Raw genomic sequence first — 16,405 nt, forward strand, 5'->3', positions numbered from 1 at the left:
AATCAGTGAACGCTTTAGATTCTCTTCTGAGCAATTTCAGTGATATTCATTGTGCCAGTAAGTACTTGGAGCATAGCAGTTTTAAGGTTCAGGCGAAACTGGTGGCTTTTCTTTAAAATTAAATACATATCTTCTTAAGTTTTTGCTTTATAAAACTAGTTTTCACACACTAACCCCCAGATTCATCAAAGTCCCGTTTTGCGAGTCCTTAATAGCGATTATTAAGGAATCGCTATTAAAGACTCGCAAAATGGGATGCATGTAGAAATCGCAATATTTTTTGCGATTTCTACGGTTTCCTTATTTGCGATTCGCTAATTGCTAATCGCAAATAAGGAATGGCTTTCCCATTCATTCCTATGGGCCTAAAGGCCCATAGGAATGAATGGGGAGTCATTCCTTATTTGCGAATAGCAATTAGCGAATCGCAAATAAGGAAGCGATTTCAAGGGTGCCAGGGTGTCCAAAGGACACCCTGTAGCACCCCATAAATGGTAAGGTGCACTGTTGTTGCGCACCCACATGTCCAAAGGACATGTGAGTGTGTAACATACAACTTAGAAAAATGAACTGAAGTGCATTTTTCTAAGTTTTTCGCTATTTACCACGTAGTTAGACTTCGCTGTAAATAGCGGCCCCAGATTGCGAATTCGCAATTTTAAAATGGTTCATGAATTGCATTTAAGGAATCTCAAATTGAGATTCCTTAAATGCAATTATTCGCAATTTAGCGATTTCTAAAATTGCGATTTTTGCATTTGGGATGATGAATCCCAAATGCAAAAATAGCGCTTGCAAAGGGCCAGATTCTCAGAATCTGGCCCTTTGCGAGCCGATTTCGGCTTGATGAATCTGGCTGAAAGTCTTTTATAGATTGGAACTGTATTTTTCCCACGGTGTTCTCTGTCTGGCTGCCATTATGGTGTTTAATGAGAACTTGTTCATTTTAGATCCGGTTGTAGGGAGTAAAGTCACACTTAGAGTACTTAGCAACAAATGTATAGTGTTGCCCATAGCATTATTTATTCTTATTTATCGTTTTGACTGCTAACATTTTGTTTGCTTCTCTACTTAGATGTTGTTTTCTCCCAGCATCCCGTGAGACTTTGCTGCGCCATACAAAGAGAAGAAAAGCGTGTTACTTCATCGTGACTCAGATCTAGATGTCTCCTATGTTCCCCATGCTTACAGTTCTGAGCATGTTTTATTATATGTGCCTTCGGCGTCGGGCGCGGACAGCTACCAGGGGAGAGATGTTGAACAGCCGTAGAGCTATTGAAACTAACAGCCGAACACTGTCCATGCCAGCGGAAATAGTTCAGTATGCCAAAGAGGTGGTTGATTTTAGCTCTCACTATGGGAGTGAAAACAGCATGTCCTACACCATGTGGAATTTGGCATGGACTCCCAGTGTTTATCCAAGTTCTGGCGACTTCACACAGACTGCTGTCTTTCGAACCTATGGCTCTTGGTGGGAGAAGTGCTCTAGTGCTCCACTGCCTTTTAACCGGACACCACTGGATTTTTACAGCCAGGAATATGTAGAACTTGTCTTCGAACAGCCAGTTTATCCCACAGCGATTCACGTTTTGGAAACTTATCACCCTGGTGCAATAGTGAAGATTCTTGCTTGCTCTGCAAATCCATACTCCCACAGTACTCCAGCTGATTTAAGGTAAGCTTACACTTTAATCTCATTATTAAAATTGCTTCATTTGCGTTGCTCGTAGAAACATGTTTGAAAAATGTGTGAATATTGGAAAGTTTGGATTAGGAGCAGGTACTACATAAAATCAAACTCTGCATTAAGATAAATAAATAAAAATTGAAAGTCTGTACAAATAGGGCTTTGATTCATATAGTTATAATTAAACCTGCAGGAATGATTTGTGAATAATTGCGAATTTTGCAGTATCTATTAGGCTGTCTATTGTCAGCGTGTGCTATCTTCTGAAATGAGTATATGTTTGGACAGAAATATGCTAGGTTCATTATGCATATGCAGCAAAAAGTAGAAAGGCTCATAAACTAGGAGGAAGGTAGGTAAGAATTTATATGAGAGCAGTGTTGGTTAAGCTAAAGATCAGGCTTTGCAAAAGAGGATGGTGGGTGCAAGAAATCTGTGCTTTTTGTTTTTTCAAAGCGCGACGTTTGATTTAGAAATATCAGATGAATTGATGGCATTTCTAATAATTCTTATCAACCTTTTAACACAATTTTAACAAGTAGTTGGACACTAGTTGTGTCATTGACCAAATTTCAATAGTGTAAAATGCTTTCATCCATAATCTATGAACTTCAATATTTCTTCACATTGTATCACCGGATGTCATTTTCCGTGGCGCAAAATGTGCTATCTTTCAATAGCATTACCAAAACATTATATTCTTCGATTCTCCAATTTAGATCAGGTCTGTGAATTCATGTTTGGAAGGCGTTGTAACCCTTCTTTATCCTCAAGCGATGGCAGAGTCCATAAAAATTGGGATATTTCACTGTATTATGACATGCTCATTTTGGAAACTGAAAGGGCAAGTTTTGAAGAGTCACTATGTTATCAGTCGGTATGTCGTGTTGCTGTGTATGTATACATCACAAAAAGCTTTCATGAGTTGCTGTAAGTCTGATTTAAAGGTGGGAAGGAAGGTTTGTCATTGAGGAGGAAGGATTTCTAAATTGACTAGCTTTGGATAGGCCTAAGCGAAATTTTTAGTACAGAAACGCAATCTTCTGTAAATGCCGATTAAAGGGTTTCACGTAATGTTTTATTTCTCTTGCTTATGCCTTTTCGTTCAATTTTGCCTGCTTGAGACTGATACAAGCAGAAAATGAATTGCAGGGACCAGTCAGACTGGATGTGTGCCACCAAAGAATGGAAAATTAATTATACGTTTCTGTATATTTAAAAAAAAGATGTATGGGGTACTGAAGTACTTGAAATAAAGTAAAAAAAATAGATAATGTTAAAAATTAGAAATACACTGTACAATAGCCTTATAGCCCGCCGTAGAGGGCTATACCAGCTATTAAAGGCCCTCTCCAGCGTTAAAGGCCCCGAGCCGAAGGCGAGGGCCTTTAACAAGGGAGAGGGACTTTAATAGCGGTATAGCCCATCTACGAAGGGCTATAAGGCTATTAGAACATTCTGTCACTAGAGGACAGAATGTTCTAAGAAAAAAAACAAAGCCTTTTGGGAGCGTGAGGGGATTGGAATCCTCTCAGGTTCCCTGAAGCCTTTGTTCACAGCCAGAGCTGTGAACAAAGAAACATTGGAATGTTGTAGCTCCAGGCTTATACCAGTCATTATAAGCCCAGAGCACTCCATTGTTTTCAATGGAGCTCCCAACATTCCAATGTTCTAATACACTATATTTCACAAATGTTATGTACTACAGTGTATTTTCAAATTTTAACATATTTAAATATTCACAAAACAGTCTGTGGAGTAACATGGTAATAGTTGCAAAATACTTCACAGTTTTTTTCTCCTCATATCACCATAGCTTCTGGAAACTCAGGCTATCACATGATTATTTTCTGGCCTTCAGCTTGTCGCATTTGCATTGGCCAAGGGCCGCACCTACTGAGTTGAATGACCTGTCACTGATAGCGGCACCTCAGTGTAATCATAGGACCACTCGTTCTGTCAGTTCCGATATGAACATACTATCCCACTTGGAAAAAGGGCCCCCCAGGTTGAACTGTCCAAAGTACCCAAAAGCATCCTACAGTTTTTAAACTGAAAGGTCATACAATACAGATTCAGGCCTGGCAGGTCTAGGCCCTCCTTCACAAGCCTGCATCGCAACTTTTTCCGCACTAGCCTTGCCCTATCTGAGGCTCATATAAAGCCTGTTATTTCCCCCTGAATCTTGTATAAAGCCAATTGTGGGAATGTGACCGGATGCAATTGAAAAGATATATCAACTTGGCAAAGATCAAAACTCTTATCAAAAACACTCACCCATAGGTTAATGGCATAATCTTCCTTCTAGCTAGTAATACGTCTACCTCCTTCACTACCCTCCCTAGATTATGCAGTGGGATTGCCCCCAGGGGATTGACTAGAACAATGCCCAGCTACTTGATCTCATGCCTCCGCCGTCCAATCTGCTACATTCCAGCACATCACCTCTGACTTGGAGTTCAATTCAATTCAATTCAAGAAAACTTTATTCGGTTTGTAGTTCAAACCTTAAAAGTTCACAACATAAAAACAATTTAAATGACAGTGCTTGTGTTAAGATGACAACAAAAACAGCAATAATAATTAATAAATAGACAAAAAGAGAGAACCTGAGGAAAACACTCTTTACTGATCCATGTAGTTCCTAGAGTTTACAGTAGCTTTTAAAAAACCGACTAAAAGAAATAAACAGTCCTCTTTCAGTAGTTGCAAATACACCAATGCAGGATGAACCTGCCTAAAATTAATTCTTTTTAAAATAGGAGCCAAATAGTGTTTACGACGGAAATCATAAAATTTACATAAAAACATAAAATGCAGCATATCCTGCAGAGGCTGTCCGTCGCAGCCGCAGGGAGCTGCCTCTTTGCCTCTAGTAAAACATTTGGGTCTGGCAAGGAGAAGGTGAAAAAGGTTCAGCCGAAATCTGGTTAATACATTTTTTTCATATGTGGACAAAGACCCCATGAGGTATAGCTCTGCCCTAGTGGTTGCTGTAAGCATTATGTATATCCGCACACTAGATTTCTGTACCTCCTTGGCTTCCCTTTCCATGTTCCTTTCTGACAAAAAGGCTACCTTGATAACCTCCAAATCCCTCTTAGTAATGCATTCGGGATCGACCTAGCCTTCCAAAGTTTTTCTTCACATACCTCAGCCACAGAATGCGAGCCGAGTTATCAAGGGCCATGCAATCTCTTTTAATCAGGTGGGTGAGAGGGAGGTCTGTATTCAACCAACTTTTTAACCAACAGGTCAGGCGTCGCAAAGAGAGTACATCATTTACATAAGGGACCCCCAACTCCTCATGGACCACTAAGTTGGATGTACCCTGTGGAACACATAATAAGTATTTCAAGAAGTCGTTTTCCAATACTTGAAGGGTATGACCAGCATTATATCCCCATATTTTGCTGCCAGTTGTTCACTAACCTGATAAGGCCACAAACTTCTCCACCAACTTTCCACTCTCGGAATAGTCCAAACAGGGTTGGATGTATAAATAATCGGATTGTCTGCATATAACGTGATCTTGTTGCTATAATGCGGGAAACAGAAAGGAATTACTTGAGCGTCCCTTTTAAGTAGCTGGGCAAACAGCTCAATATAAATATCAACAAGTATTTGCAATGCAATATGTAAATGTAAATGTGTTTGTATTTATATAGTGCACTTCTACCCAGAGGTCTCGTAGCGCTGTATTCATACCGCTGTGGAACCCTTCCTGGCTTTCCTGTGAGATGTCCACTCCTGGGCATCCCTAAGGTGAAGCCAGGCATCCAAGCGCTCCTGGGGCCGTTGTGGAGATTAAGCAAGCTATTGCCCAGAGTCACAGAGTGGGACCCATGATTAGACTAGGCACCGGGGCGGGAATTATCAGGTCCGGGGAGATTGAGTCCAAGAGCCTCCGAGGCGGAAATTGAACCCTGGTCCCGGGCCAGACCTCTGCATCAGGGTCTGCCGCTCTAACCATTGAGCCACGCTTCTCCACAGGTCTCGCATTTACACGATTTTGAGCTACTCACATTGCAAATAACAATGCCTTTTATTTTTGTTTTCGTTTTTAAAACTTAAATAAAAGGCATTCTCATTTACAATGCCAATATCTTAAACTCACGTAAATGCGAGACCTATTGCATTGCAAATGCTTGTTCTCTCTTGGTGTCAATCCATCCACTGTGGTTTCAACATAGATTCTGACCTTCCCTTAGGAGGAAGGATTGCGATAAAATCAAATTGAACTGCCATCAGCTCATAGATGAAATATCTGCCCTTCTAGCGAGCAAGGGGCAGCACAGCCAGAGTGAGGCGAGGCCATTGCCATGCCCTAGTAACACAACTTACTAGATCTGCACTTTAACCACAGTCACTTTATAACACTGCTTGTCCACTGATTAGCATAGTGCCCCATCCACCCAGGAGGGCGCCCTAACAATAAAAGGGCAAGGACAATGGGTGCCAGTCATCTGCCCTGGAAACATGGCAAAATAGACCTGAACTCAACAATCCCAAGCCAGGAACCCCTTAGCCTCCCTATTCATCATGGATGCACGAATTCTATAAACTTTCAAAATTCCTTTAGGGTAGTGAGAAGGCAAAAACTAGAGGTGTGTCAGCAGCGCCCAGCACCTTCAATGTATTCTACTTTCATATAATAATGTCTGAGCCTCTCTTGCGTTCCGGGAAGGGGGTTACTGTGGAAGGGGCTCTTTCCTGCACCTTGAGTGGGCGCGGTGTGAAAGGGGCTATTTACTGCATCTTGAGTGACACTCAACCTAATCTTCAGTGGTGGGCTGTGAAGAAGTAGCACTGGGGCCGTTGCCGAGCTAACAATGGTTTGGGGGAGGCACTCACTGCAGAATGGGGTATAGCATGGATGTAAAACCTGTTATATATACCTGCTAATGAGTAAAAGAAGAAGCTGTGAGAATAGACTCACCCCTCTTATACCTATCTGAGTGGTGTATGGTGTAGGAAGTTGCACTCCCCCCTGCTGCCATACTCTAAGAGGGGAAAATGTTGGAGTGGTATTCACGCCACACTCTCAACTAGTGAGTGGAGATTTGTTTGTCAATGATACCTGCCCGTCAGATGAGTGGGAAATTATGAAGGGACGTCAGTCAGTTTGCTCTCCTGAATTTGTTGATACCGGCACCACACTAACGTTATGGTCACGAGAAAAATCCGGATTCTGTCGGGGTGGGGGAGGTGGCGGGTCTTGTTCATTCTTCCTGAAGAGTTACATTGAAAACACCAGAAGCTTCTCCTGAAAAGGAGCACTTTCATGTGCATCACACACCGCAATCGCACAATATACAAGGTGCCATATGCTCACAGACACATGCTATTGCTGTACATATTCCATGTACATGCATGTTGCGGTCCACAAGAAAACTGATTAAGAAGAAGAAATATCCAAGCCTTGCAAGTTTGAGTAACCTTGGAAAAATCCACTACCCTTAGGCAGGTGCACTACTGCAGATCAACCCAAGCATGTAGAAGTTTGACTGCAATTACCTTCTGCATTTTCTACCAATCTGGTTCAAGAAATGTGACCTTTTAAGAAGTAGGTGAAGTAGTGCAGCCACAACACACACAGCAAAAAGCCCTAAGCTTGTCTGGGAATGTAATGATTAAAAACAAAACAAATGTGCTAACTAACCCTGCAAACTGCTGGGTAGGAACGTAAGGCCACAAAATCGAAAAAAGGAATATATACATTGCACTGAAGAATCTCATATATGGCACTAACAAAATATCGTCAGAATCTCCTTTGATGGAGGATTCATTTTAAAGCAAATAAATCAGTACAGAATATTTAGGGCAGTGTGGATGAACTATTGGCAGTATCTTTTCTACAGCACTTTAAAGGGCGTTTCTCTGCTTTCCTAACTCAGCAAATCTACATGCTTCAGTAATCTCAAAAATGCCCTCGAGTGGAAAACTGAGTAGGTTTGTTCTAATATACACGTGCTCTGCATGTTGCTCGTTGCTGTAAGTTGTGTCTCAGTGGTAGCAAAGAGGGAGCTTCACTAACACTGCTGTGGCAGTGCAGTGCCTAGAAAACAGATCTGCCTTTGGACCTATAAAGCACAAGAAGAAAGCCTTGGTGTGTTCCGAGTGACAGCATTCAGATGCAGTGAGATCTGATTGGATGAAAACGAGTACTGCACATTTAAAGTTTCCTGTCAGGGGGAGTCAGTCCCTAGAGTAAGGCGGTTGGTATGAGAGTCTGGGGTTGAGACATGCCGCCCAGTGGGTAGAGAGGTAGCGTGGGTACACAAACACAAACCTACATTTTGGGAAGGAGCTGGGAGGGCGTGCTGAAGGGAACGAAGGTTGTGTTTGTCTCTTGTTCAGTTGCAGGATAAAAGAATGCTGGACAAATTAGAAGGCTTTGGAAATACAGGGAAATACGGGGTTTCGGCTGCTTCAATAATATCAGCTAGGTGAATTGTGAGCCAGGTTTTTAAAAATGTTTTTTATATGTATATGTTGAGCAAGAAAAGAGAATGTCGCCGAGGAGGAACTGACACGAAATTAAGGAATGGACACTCCTGGCACCTAATGTATTGTGTTTACACAAATTTTCCTAAAAGAAATACTGTACATACGAATTTGTGCATGACCTAAGGTTGTGTCATCATTATTCCTTGATGGAGGTAAAACCCAAGTGGACCTAGAAACTAAAAATGTGGAGTGTGATGGTCTCGAATGGCTGATGGTATGCATACTGCTCTGGGCGAACTTGGCGAAATCGTGTCTGTGATTGATGAACATTGTTGAACTATATGAGTCTAGTTGGTAACATAATGCTTAAAGTAGCTCTGGATAAAATTGCCTTTTTAATCCAAGAAGCTTCAGAATAGGAAACGGCGCACACTCCTACAGGCTCTGCCTCAGTTCGGATGTAAATGGCTGAAACGGGATGGGTGCCAGACAAGACTATGGTACTTGGAAATATAGAAACGAGAAGCATGCCATGATGGAGCACAGCACACGAGGGACTGCAATGAACACTGTGAGGCACACAGGCTAACTTGCCCTATTTGAGAGGAACACTCCAGCTACGAGTATGAAAGCAAACGCGCTCTGCAACGACTGTAAAGTTATGCATCCTTCTCTTATCCACTGTCCTGGCTGACTTCAACAGAAGTCAGACTAGTCATTGGGCTGGCGAAGGAGAAACCAATTTTTCATCATCAAATAAACCACTATGAGAATTTAAAATGCTGGCAGTAAATTGATGTCGGGCTAGAGACTCTTTATGCACCCTCATTTAGAGAATTGAACTTAATCTCATGAGCGTGATTAAAAAACTAAAGACCGTTTTTCTATGGCACCTCTCAAAAACAATCATCCAGTCCGATCAATGGCAAGGGAAAATTCACGACGACTCATTATTTAAAAATCCAAATACCTAATTAGACCTTTCTAGGCGAAGAGTCACCGGGACCCGACAAACAAGGGGAGTGGGCACCTCTCCTAAGGATCGGGCATGTGAGCCCACTGCACGTTCAGCACACGGGGACGCAGCGCGTGAGAAGCATGCCGCACTGAGAGGTGCGAGAGAAAGAACAACTGGGAAAAGCGGAGGCGAGAAGCTCACCTGTAGAGCAGGGGTGCAATCCTGAACCAGCCAGAGCCGCTGCTCACCGAGTCCAGAGGCAGGGACGACATCACAGGAGCCTCCTCACCGGGGCATTTGGTCGGAAACCTAGACTGGAATTCCAAAAGGGAGGAGGGATGGCTGACAGGACGGATCCCCGGACTTCAAGCCCGGCCCCTCCTTCCACAGATCCTGTGCAGGGCGCCAGGCCTGGGACATGAAGCCCTGCAAGGCGAGGAGACAAGAGTTGAGATGTAGTATGCGCACGTTGTGCTCAAACGACGTGAGCCGTACACGTTCACATCGTCTGTCCTCTGAACGCATGCACATCTCCTGTCCCCCTTCAGCCGAAAATCGACAAAAATAGATCTCGCCAAGCGAGCAGCGCATGCGCTGCGTCGCTAGGCGAGACCTAAAAAGGAGAGGAGACCGGGGGCAGCCCTTCCACGTGCCTGTACAAATATCTAAACTCCTAGTCATGTTTTGCTATGTGCTGCACCTGAGGAAAGTTTTCCCCTGGCTTAATTTCTCCACCAGGAAAATGCTGATCCAAGCTCTGATAATCAACCGTTTAGACTATAGCAATGCTATGCTGATGGTAGCCAATAAAACCCTCCTGGCCAAATTGCAGGTGGTGCAAAATATGGCTGCCCGGTTAGTCTGTAATCTCCCGGCAGGTTGTTCTTCTGCCCCTACCCTCCGTTTCAATCACTGGCTTCCGGTCAGGAGGCGTATTGTCTTTAAGATTTGTTGATTTGCTCATAAAGCCTTATTTGGCAGGTCTTGTTTGTATCTTAAAGACAAATTAGCTACTACTGTCCCTCTCGCACATTGGAATCCAGCGATAAGGTGCTGCAGTCCATTCCCCGCGTCTCAAGATGTGGGGGCAGAGCCTTTTCCTACAGTGCTCCAACAACATGGAATCAGCTTCCAGGCCACCTTTGCTGTTGTTTGGATTTTGCTCAGTTTAAAAGACTGTTAAAAACTTAGCTGTTCTAAATTACTAAATGTAATTCATGTGAAAGTTGAGTGCCGAGATACACCTTCGGGTGTGATTCGTTGCAGTTTATTAAATGGATATAAAATGACATAACACAAGACTGCTCACAATCTGTCAACGGTATTGTCTTCCGAAGAAGTCCCTGCTATTGGCTCTCCCTCTTATTACTGTTTTATGGCCTCAGGACATCTTCAGCTGGTGCTGCAGCTACTCTTTCAATGATCCCTGATTGTCCTGTCTCTCCTTGTGCCAACCCATTTCCCTTCTATGCCCAATTCCTCAGAAAGCTTTTCTGCTTTATTCTGCCTGGGTTCCATCCCAGGATGGCTCTTTGGGCATGACACACATCATACCAGCCAATGGAGTATCTCCTTCATGAGTGCAAAGGTCTCTAAAGCTGCCAGTTGTACCATGTCATCCAGGGAAGCAACTGTGACTCATTTGAAACTGGGAGCTAGAAGTGAGTCACTGATCTGACTCCCCATCATGAAAATCTTAAGGAGGGTCCCTCTCCTCAGGTGTGTGCTCCGCACCACCATGGTCCTGCTGTTAAGAAACTATGCAATAATTTAAACTGGAGAGAGGGTATTCTAAATGATGTGTGCTTTGATATACACCAAGTACATTACACCGAAAGCAGGTGTCTCCCCAGTTGTAAAGTAGTAAAAGACAGCTGAGGCTAATGACACCAACACGCCCTCTTGACTAACCACTTCTCCCCCTTTGCACATCCTCTTGAGCGAGGGTCCAGGTTCTGCCTGGCCTGAGGCAAAAAAGGGCAAAGGTAGGGAAGAAAATTGCCCCCCCAAAAAAACTAGGCCTTTGAACTAATGTAGGTCTTAGTATGAGATCTCTGTAACTGCGTCCTCAGCTGTCCTCTGTTTCTCATGTATTGCTTTTATCGACCCTGCTGAGTGATGATCCTTGGTAATGTACAGTGATTCCTTCCACACATTGTCACCCAGTCTAATTCACTTGACTCTCTAGTGAGCCTCACAGTGATGTGCAGCTGGACAAGTAGTGTTGGCTTTGTGGTTTTAGAAAACAGTGCAGAATAACATTAACCCCCATGCCCCATCACGAAACACAAATTGCAGCTTCAGCTACCAGCTGCCCCAGAAGCTGGACATGCTTGGGCAAATAACCGCTTCCCTGAGGGGACAGACCCTCAATGCCACGTACTTGTTTAGGGCCTTCGGAGCAGCCCATTCTGCGGCCTGCTAGAGAGTATTGCCCTTTAACCCTTAAGAAAGATGGCTGAAGCCAAGCTAGTACCAGTCTGCTCGATGAGGATATTCAGATTAACATGCCCAAGCACAAAGCTGGCAAATCACCCCCAAAATGCACATTAAGATTACCTTTACGCCCAACAAGCACATTTATAAAATCCAAGGGAACAGAATTAGGTGTGCACTTAACCTCACTGATGAGCAGCAAGTAGGAAGACATTTCTGTGGAGGAATGGTATAGACTGTGGGAGGTCTGATGGGATATTTTGTTTGTGTTTACTACAGTACTCCTGGAAGCTGTAGTGGAAGAAATGTTATAGTCATTTCTTTGCTGCTGATGCGTAGTATAGATTTGAGAAAGCATAATAAGAGCCTCAGTGTCTTGTCATGGAATTCGTACCCTGTTGCACACTTGCATCCTGTTAAACTTGGCATCTTTTGGCGTGTTTCCCCAGTCTTTTTGCTTTCCAACCTCCTGGTTTTGACTCTCTTTTTGCTGGTTTAGTCAGTGTTAAAGTGTAAGTGCTCCTACTGTAAATTATGTTTTTGATTAGTGTTCAATGATTGGCATGTTTGATTTACTGGTAAGTACCTAGTAAGGTGCAGTGAGAGTGCCAGGGACTGTAAATCAAATGCAACTAGTGGGCCTGCAGCACCGTTTGTGCCACCCACAGAAGTAGCCCTGTAAAAGTATCTCAGCCCTGCTACTGCAGTGTCTGCGAGCAGTTTTTATTACCCTGTCGACTTGGCAGGTGCACCCGCCTGCCAAGCCCTAACCTTCCCTTTCATCAACCCTAAAATAGGCCCAAGGTACCCCTATGGGCAGTGTGCAGTGTAGGTGAAAGGTAGGACGTGCACTGGTGTGTGTGACATGTCCTGATAAGGAAATGTAGTGTATTTATTTTTTCACTATTGAAAGGCTATATGTCCCATAGGATAGAATGGGAGATACTTTGTAACATCTTACTAGTATAACTACTGACCGAGACAAGATAGAGAAATGGAATTTAGTATGCCTGAACTTGAATGCAAAAATTAATCTTTTAGGTAAAGAAGATTTTTATATTGTGTGGTTGAAAATGCCACTTTTAGAAAAAGTAAAAGACAAATATTAGAATGCATTCCTTCCCTTCCACATTATCGCGCCCCATCTGTCGTACTGCGAAGTGGGAAAAACATCCTTCTATTTTAACCACTTGATCCAATTTAACAATAGTCATTAATGTAATCAAGAATCATACTGTTCCTTCTCACGTCATTTTTCAAAGCTTATTACATCACTTGGCGTTTCCGACCCCATGACCTACAAATCCCCAGCTGCAAGAAAATTAAACTAAAGCTACTACCAAAACTACAAATCCCACAGGGCCTCCAGCACCACCGCATTTCGCACCGTAACCCTGCTCTCACCGCCGTTGACAACCGCTGCCACCACCGAGCTGCTGCTTGCACCGCGTCCTGTGGGCACCACGCTCTGCACTGCCTCTTTTCCCTCCACCACACTGGTCTCACCGACCACGTCGTTGCCAGCGGACTTCGTTGCCATGGTTTGCACCGTCCTCTGAGGGCACCACTCGTGAGCTACTCAAAGCACCGCCCAATCCCACACCGAAGCCGTGGCTCACCGACGCCAGCCCCATCGATTGCCGATCTTCAACTGCTGTGCAGCTTGCACTGGGACTGTCAGCACCGCCTGCTTCGCACTGCAGCCCTGGTCTCAACGACGCCACTGGACTATGCCACAGAGTTGCTACCTGCACAGTGACCTGAGGGCACCGCTCGCCACACCGCAACTGCCTCAACCGCTGACCCACACTGCCATGGTCGGCTGGAACAAAAGGTACTGTTTACAAGTCTTCTGACACTAACGCCGGTCTGCACTGATGCGGTCGACCGACACTGTTGGATTTGGTTGTTCTCATGCCCAACGGTTGCACCAGTCGGAACTACCAACTTCAAAGAGCTGCATGTTTTTGAGGTTCTTCTTGCAGAATGCATATTTTGAATATTGTATGTTGTATTTTTATCGTTTTGGTCTTGTTTTCCACAGATAAATATTGGATATTTTTCTAAACTCATGTGGTGTCCTTTTGTAGTGTTTTCACTGTATTACTCTGTTATGCACACATGCTTTACACACTGCCTCTGAGATCAGCCTTACTGCTCTTGGCAAGCTACCAAGGGGGTGAGCAGGGTTATTTCAGTAGTGTATCTCCCTTATCCTCACTAGGAAGAAGGGTGCCTACTTGGACAGGGTGATAACCTGCCAACTAGAGACCCCCATTTCTATCACTTCCTCTGTGAGTAGAATCCCCTTCACCCTGTCTGCTTAATTTTAGTAGGCTAAGCAACAAGTCCACTAAAGATGAAGTAGGTTGTCAATACACAAACAAGCAGAGACGCACAGAATGGTTAAACAAGAAAACGGCTACTTTATAAAAGTAGCATTTTCAAACACACAATTAAAAAACATCTCTCGAAGACGATGTGTTATTACATTCTGAGTTCAGAGAGGCTTAACTTCATTTCTCCATCTTGTCCCAATGGAAAGTTATATTCGTAAGATGTTACAAAGCAACTCCCATGTTAGCCTATGGGACAGACAGCCTTGCAATAGTGAAAAACAAAATTGGCATTATTTCACTATCAGGACATGTCCCAAGCACCAGGACATGTCCTACCTTACAAATACACTGCACCCTGCTCAGGGCTACCGTGGGCCTATCTGAGGGGTACCTTACATGTAAGAAAAGGAAAGGTTAGGGCCTTGCAAGTTGGGGCACATGCCAGGTCGACATGGCAGTAAAATAGCACGCAGACACTGCAGTGGCAGGTCTGAAACACCTTTGAAAGGCTGCTTGTGTGGGTGGCAAAATCGGTGCTACAGGCCCACTAGTAGCATATGATTTCCAGGCCATTGGCACACACCGTGCACTATACTAGGGACTTAGTAGGAAATCAAATAAGCATGAAAACATCAATCCATAAACACAATTTACAGTAGGAGCACTTGCACTTCAACACTGAACAGCAGTGAAAAAGTGTGCAGAAACACTAAACTTCAAAATGAAGTCAACATACCAATTAAAACAGGAGGCCAGAAAGCAAAAAGACAGGGGAAACATGCCAAAAGATGCCAGCTCTAACATTCTATTACTGTACATATGTGAGAATCTTGAGGTTTTATTTATTCATTGCGACTAATTGATATCCTTGTGTACTGTATTCTGTTACTTTATTACATGCTTTGATGCTGACATTATATTTTCGATCTATCAATAAACTTTGACAGTTGCTCATGCAGGGAATGGGTCAGAAAACAGTGGCAGGAGCAGAACAGGATCCCTAATATTGATGTTGGCACCTTAAAGGTATGCGTGAAAAGAGCACCCTGGTTTAATAGCAAAAATATCTTAATCAACACTGTTGGTCTGATATTTTTGCTTTTACAAATCTTGTGAAAGGAAGGATAGGGTGGAGGAGTGGATGTAGGTTGAGTAGGTGTGGGGTATGAGGCTATGCTGTCTAAGCAAGTGAATGGGAATCAATGAAATAATCAGGATGTGTAAGAGTGCATGAGAAGTTGAGGGAATGTACAGAGGCGAGAATGTTAATTGACAAATAGGGAAGATTGCAATGGGGCAAAATTGTATAAAGTGAAGGGGTGGTTCCGAGACTAAGAGGGTTAATACGTGAGTAAATACTATGAAATCATCTGAGCAAGAGGGTCAGTCCATGAGTGAAAAATCTTTGTAATTCAGTTGAGCTACTTAATGCCATAAAGTGATTGCAGATTTATTGTTGGTTTAGTTGTGCTGCTGTTTTAATGTTTATTCACCAAAGTTTGACAGTTTCTTAAAATGAAATCTGCATTAGCTAATACATTTTATAGCTAGAAAGCTATGGTCTGGGGGTTGAAAAAGCTAGCTTGGTTCCATGCAACATTAAGATTCGTATATATGTGATTCAGTCACTTCAGATCAACTGTCTTGAAGAGCGTTTGTTCTCAAACCTATATGCATGAATTATTCTTATTGAATGACCATTACCATAGTGTCTGATTCATCCTTGTGAATGTTGTGCTTGAAAAAATGTCTCGCTGTCCAGATTCCCTATTTCTCTTTTGCATGGTGAGCCCCCACCTTGTAGAAACCAACATTAAGGTAGCACTTGGTCTCAACCTCAGGAGAGGAGTACATAGGTATGTGTGCACTATTTGAAAAATCGTTCCCTGGGCACTTTCAGAATGTTTGTAGTGTTCCCATCAGAAAACCAACCTGTACCGCCCTACATCATTTGGGAAAGACATCATCAGACACACTGGAAATGGCCCAGTGTGCGATAAGGCACAACAGTGCTCAAGTTGTTCTCTATATCCAAATGTATGTTTTGTCACTGAATAGGTATCAGGAGGTTTCTAACAAGCAGTGCTAAATGTTGAAATAAACAAATTATATCAAAATGTGGTGGTGCCAATAAAATGGGGTAAAGGGAGGAAAAAAGTTTAATAAGGACCTTCCTTTCCCAATATTAAAAACAGTGAAAAGAGGTAGTGTTAACAAATAACTACCATGACAGTTATTATGGTCATGGTCAACATGTTTCTGCAGCTTTACCTTGGGCCCAGAGGTCACCTACTGCTTCATCAGGACCTTCTTATTCTACTGCTTGTTTATGTGAAAATAACATAGGGGAAAGTGTAAAAAATATCACCTTAGATTCTCCTGGATGTCGAATTCCCGGATTTCATAAGGTGACACACACACCAATATGCAATAAAGGAAAAGAAAAAGCACATTTAGCTGATTTGTCACATCTAGCCAAAGTGGTGCAAAGCTCTACATAGTAGCTATTGCTAAAAGTAATTAAAGTAATTAAAA

General features: G+C 43.1%; 1 protein-coding gene across 2 annotated transcripts in view; it reads left to right on the plus strand.

The window, feature by feature from the left end:
* Window positions 1-16,405, plus strand: part of FBXL4 (F-box and leucine rich repeat protein 4) — a 301,153-nt gene that overhangs the window by 62,744 nt on the left and 222,004 nt on the right. For both annotated transcript variants that reach the window (XM_078648220.1, XM_078648219.1), the window contains one exon: window positions 1,076-1,675. In XM_078648220.1, coding sequence (XP_078504346.1) covers window positions 1,164-1,675 — 512 coding nt within the window. In that variant the 5' untranslated portion in view covers window positions 1,076-1,163. The remainder of the gene's footprint in view (window positions 1-1,075; window positions 1,676-16,405) is intronic.

Source organism: Lissotriton helveticus, chromosome 6 (assembly GCF_964261635.1).
Source record: "Lissotriton helveticus chromosome 6, aLisHel1.1, whole genome shotgun sequence".
NCBI lineage: Eukaryota > Metazoa > Chordata > Amphibia > Caudata > Salamandridae > Lissotriton > Lissotriton helveticus.